Source organism: Parambassis ranga, chromosome 20 (genome assembly GCF_900634625.1).
Source record: "Parambassis ranga chromosome 20, fParRan2.1, whole genome shotgun sequence".
NCBI classification, from domain to species: domain Eukaryota; kingdom Metazoa; phylum Chordata; class Actinopteri; family Ambassidae; genus Parambassis; species Parambassis ranga.
Window position 1 is genome coordinate 11435712 of NC_041040.1, and position 5474 is coordinate 11441185.

General features: G+C 42.6%; 1 protein-coding gene across 1 annotated transcript; it reads right to left on the minus strand.

Annotated features, from left to right (window-relative positions):
- Nucleotides 1-1855: 1855 nt before the first annotated feature.
- On the minus strand, nt 1856-4918 carry slc35g2b (solute carrier family 35 member G2b). Its single transcript, XM_028433261.1, has 2 exons — nt 4612-4918; nt 1856-3499 (listed from the first exon to the last, which is right to left on the minus strand). Exon 2 carries the CDS (start codon nt 3470-3472, stop codon nt 2222-2224), a length of 1251 nt encoding a protein of 416 aa, XP_028289062.1. The 5' UTR covers nt 3473-3499; nt 4612-4918; the 3' UTR covers nt 1856-2221.
- Between the last annotated feature and the right edge of the window lie 556 nt (nt 4919-5474).

The following is a 5474-nucleotide window of genomic DNA, read 5'->3' on the forward strand; positions in this document are numbered from 1 at the left end:
CTAGCCGCAGCTACACAAGTAGTTCAGGCACCTCCTCAGGTCCCGCCTACTGATACACGATTGGCTGAGGAAGAGTTGGCTCCCTTTTGATTGGAGATCACATGCTGTCAGTCAATTACAATGCAGCTGCTGATTTTTTTTTTGCGTTCCCACAGGCTTTCGTCATGGTTTTCGCCTTGAGAGGGTAAATAATCGAAACAATGTTTTTACAATAAATGAACGAGTAAATGAGGAACCAAGCAGAGGGGGTATCTTATAACTCGTTGCCTATTTAAGCTTTATTAATTACTTCTTAAGGGCTGACCTACAATCAGTGTTCAAAATGAAAACATTTAAAGGGACAATCTGATTAATCACTCTCATAAAAGTGTCCAAACAGCTTTCCCCAATTCATCTCTGCTAGCTGTAGCCTCAAATATCTCTGCTTCTGTATACCTTAAAAAAAGAATGGGTGAATACATTTATTATATCATTGATGTGGTTTTGAACAATTCATAAAATGCGCACTCATCTTTACCATGCAACACAGACACACACACACACCCACACACACGAGAAAACGTACAATAACTCATCATCAAATTCCATTCAAGCCCCTCCTGGGGAACAATGATACATCGAATAAACATGTTTGTGGTGAGGAGAGTTGCAGAGTAATTTGGATGGTTTGTGCAGCTCGCTGCAGGATGCAATCTGTTTCCTGCTCAAACAGATGGGCCTCCTCTACATGTATTCTGCTTTTTGCTTTTTGCTTTCTGCACCCAAAACCCACAAAACTATAACATACAGGCATGTGTACTGGATGAGTGAAAATGACTAAAGCTTACTTTACTCCATCAGTATTAGCTTGTGAGGGTGTTTGTTTACATGTGGTCTGTAAATGATTGGGGCTTGTGGTCTAATCACTCCCTTATGTAATGAAATAGTAGAGTGTCATCAACACAGAATGGCTTTAGGGAACTTATCTGCTTTATGTGTGGCTTTGATAAGGTTCTGTCATAATTTACCTCACTTCTAGTACACAATCACTATTTTGACTAAATGAGGAGGAAGTGTGTTCCTCAGTTCCCCAACCGGTTTGATGCATCAGCTGAATATTGTTAACCGCTGGTTATAGCCCTAATTAGCTCCATAACTTACCATAATAAAATCACACAAACACTTGCGGCTCTGAGTATAATGAAGTAGGTTGTCAATGCCACCTGCTGGGCTGTTAGTGAACCATTCGTGTTGTGTCGGTTTTCCTCTTTCATCCGCTTTGCATCATCATTATGCCTTTTTTTTATTCCACCGCTGCTGCTTTGTGTTTTGGGGCAATAACAGAGACGCTGACTTGCTACCTCAGCTTCAGAAAATGCATCACAGACATGCGCTGTTGAACAAGCAGACAGTTCTGCATTGTTAATTCAATACAGTGCACCTGCCTCTTGGCATTAGTTTGATATGCATCTGAAAGTAAACAGAAGCAATATGCAGGGATGGAGTCACCGGTGATAAGTATTAACCATCCGATGGGGCTAGGAGCGTTGGCTCCTGGCAGTGAGAGGAGCACTAAACAATGCCGTTCGGCCTTAAAAATATTGCAGCTGGTAGGTTAGAGACTGCTACTTTCATTTCATCTACTATAAACTGACTTTAAATTTTAATAGGAACAATTTAGAAACTTTGTCCCAGCAGATAAAAGCCATCATCCCCTTCTCTGTTCTTTTGCTGTGATGGGATCTTCATTGAACAAATGACACAGTGTTGATAAGCAGCAGATTAAGGCTAAGAAAATCAATACCAGTTATTTTGTAGAGTGTGGTTGGTATTTATTTTTATTCTTTCATTGCTGGCACGTATGATTTCTGGGCTGACATGTACACATTGTGACAGTGTGACACCAAAAGGTTTACACCACACTTTGTTGATGTTATGATTTTACGTTGCCACTCACAAGACCAGAATCAGAAAGGTCAGAATGACTGAAGAGTAAATCTCACTTTTTCCTTTTTGTTTTTCTGGTCTGTGACACAATTTGACATCAAAGCATTACCACTGAGGGAAAATAGTCACCACATTACATTTGTCTTTTATTTCACACACAAAGATTAAGACATTAGTTACACAACTGGCACTCATTTCGACAACACATTACAAAAATCATCAGATGAAGATCCAGACATTCTTTAAATGGCACAACCAAGCAACATTGTAAACAAACAGACTGACATATCTAAATTCATTTGATTGGAGAGTCCAAGATCTCTTGATAATCCTGCCGAATGGCTCTGCTCACCCTGTACAGCTTGACTCCTGTCAGCGTGAACACACTGATCATGATGACCAGGCCTCCGATGACATCATAGACAGATGGGATCATCCTCAGAACAATGAGCTGGAGAAACATGGCAACCACAATCTCGAGGTGTTGCACGGTGCTAACTAAGGCCGGATGAAATTTATTCAGAGCATAGTAGACTCCCAGGAATGCCACAGTGGAGCAGATACAGATCCCGATTAAATAGCCCCAGGTCTCCGCATCCAGAGGAATGATGGGCTCCTGCATGATAAACATGGTGGACGCACCCCACACTGTGCCTGTCCAGCCGAAGGTAAACAGTGCCGTCCACATACTGACGCGCTCCTTGATGGCTCTGTAGACGATCATGGACAGGGCAGCAGTCAAGCCGGCCATCACTGTCATTGTGTAGCCAAAGGCCTCCTTCCAAAACCCCAGCCTGGACTTTTCCTCATCTGCTACGTTTGGTACCATAACCAGGCACAGACCGAACACGCTGCCCACCACTGTGACCACATCTGTGTAACCCAGCCTCTCGTCCAGCAGCAGGAAGGCCAGTATTGCACTGAAGACAGTGGTGGAGGCACGCCACATGATGGTGCCATTACTGGGTGGTACAATGGCGAAGGATGTGTAGGCGCAAGTGATTGAGATTACGTTGCAGACACCATAGAAGAAGAGGCGAAGCCGGTAGCCCTTAGGACCAAAGGGGGCCTCATGGTAGTAGAAGACCACCAGGACAGACAGCACTTGGATCACAGAGCGGATGAAGAGCAGCTCTAGAGAGGGAACCTTGGAACGATCGGCCGCTAGACGAGTAATCAGTGCAACACAACCATGAGCCACTGCTGCTCCAAACAAAGCCATCCAGGTAACCTTGGAAGCCAACACATTCGCTTCCCCAAAGCTCGCCAGCTGGCCCTCCACCCCCTTGTCTCTTTGCACACTGGGCTGCTTAGGCTGGGTCTCCATGGTCCCAAAGAAAGTCCTGCCGCCTTTGCTCTCTGACACCAGTCTCTTCCCCACATTAGCCTCTGCAAAGGCGCCAAAATCCTCAAAAGAGGGAGCATCATCATACCCTTCATCACCAGGCTGAGGGAAGTGAGTGGCATATTTCACTGTGACCGTGTTTGGGTGAATCTTAACCCGCTTTTTGGATCCATACTGGAGGGATGATGCAGACACATCCATGTTTTCTAGGTGTCAAATAGGGGTATTCTGAAATATGAAGCAAAACATCATTACAGTGTATTTAAATTACATTTAAACACAGTTGCTGTGAGGTTTGTTTTTGTTCCCCTAATTAGCCAAAAGAGGTTTTCACACAGTGAAAGCTGTTTGCATGAATTCATTACTTCACCACACCCACACACATACAAAACACACTCATGCTGACAGGCAAAACAAAGAACACTTATCACTGCATCCCACTTACCTTTTTTTTTTTTAACCCTGCCTAGTCTTTTACATGCGTGTTATGTTACTTCTATATGTGCACACATCCCACGTGAGCTCATATAAGCCGAGCAGCAAACATTGTGAGGCTGATGCAGTCTGATGGGGATGAAATTACATAACAGGAAACCACAGAGGGGATGATACATGAATGTGGGCCATTTATGAGATGAATGGAGCTGCACAGCATAAATAAGCAAACCCTGTAGGCTTATAAAGGACTGTATGAAAGGGTTAAATGGTGCTGAAGAGTTTGGATGGTGCTTCAAGATATCAGAGAGTATGTTTTACAAAAAAGGCTTTGATTTGAACAGATATGGTTTTTTAAAAAATATATATCTATATTTTAAATCAATTTAGAAAAAAATGTGATATAGATACAAACAGGCTGTTATCGCTGCTGGTTTTCCCCCAAATTATTTATTTTTGGAAAAATCTTGCAACGCAGCATGAAACTGAACCACAAGGGGGCAGAGAGATCCTCTTAAATGTCTGCTCTCCTCCTCTGGTTGCTCCTCCTTTCTGTAACATATATTATTATAACTTCATTACTCGACAGTAATATGCATGTTAGGTTCGGAAATTATGAAAATTAAAGCGGATTTTCTCCATGGGAGCCGAAAGTAACCTTAAAATAACGTGTTAAAGCGAATTCAACAAGCTTGGTCTTTTTCGCACAATCTAAAAATAAAATTAAGATTATAATTGATGATTTTTTTCGCTTTTCATAATCATAATCCAGCGCAATATTTTGTATTATATATATATATAAATTTGATCCAAACTGATTGGATATTTTTGAAGACTGACCTGTGAATCGTTTGCATTGTAGTCAGCAGTGCATCAGTAAAAAAATATAATATCGGTAAACTTACCTTTTAGTATTTGAATAGTTCCTAGTGGTTCGTAAAGCCGAGTTTGTGTCATAAAAGAAGATTTTGTCGGATTTCTTGATCCTTGCGTTTGGCCATCTGCAAATTCCCCATCTTCCCCTTCAAGTGGAGCACCTCTTGAAGATGCGTGCTGCTTATTCGTTCTCCGCTCTGTCGACGGTCTCTGCCTGTGCTTCTGCTGCTGCTGCTGAAGCTGAAGCTGCTGTTGCCGAGGCGGGTGATGATGATGATGGTGATGAAGCTGAAGAGAGGAGGAGGAGGAGGGGGGCAAGCCGAGCAGAGAAGCAACTGTCACTGTCACAGCCAGCGGTTTCTCCTCCTTACTCTCTCCCCCCAGAGCGCTCCCTATACCTAGATTGGCTCATGCTCGTCATCCGTCAGAAAAGGATGTGCGTCGGTTAGTCATCGTCACACTCCGCAGATCAGTCCCCATCCTCATTTGCTTTTCCTGTTTGAATGAATTCTGCAGAAATATTGCACTTTTAAGATGCCTCATTATAGCTCATCATGACTGCTGACATAAAAGTTGGGGTTCTATTTTAATATGGCCTCCATGTACTAAGGATGCATGTATCTTTATTTGAAGTGATTAGGATCATTTCATTTGCTTCCAGGAGCCTCTCATGGGACCATTAGTTTTCTCTTGGGTGCAGTCCTCATACTGTGGCAGAGAAAGCTGAATCCACTGCAGCTTTAGAAAACACACGCAAACACACAAGCAAGCACACTCAGATGCTGTAAAAAGTGACTTTCATCAGAAGTCACTATATGCCACCACTATATACTGTTTTTAAACTTTTCACTACAAAAAACTACATTTTTCTCATCCAACTGTCTGGATAAAA

Coding starts and splice junctions, on each gene's coding strand:
- slc35g2b (XM_028433261.1), bottom strand. CDS start 3,472: ATGGATGTGTCTGCATCATCCCTCCAGTATGGATCCAAAAAGCGGGTT.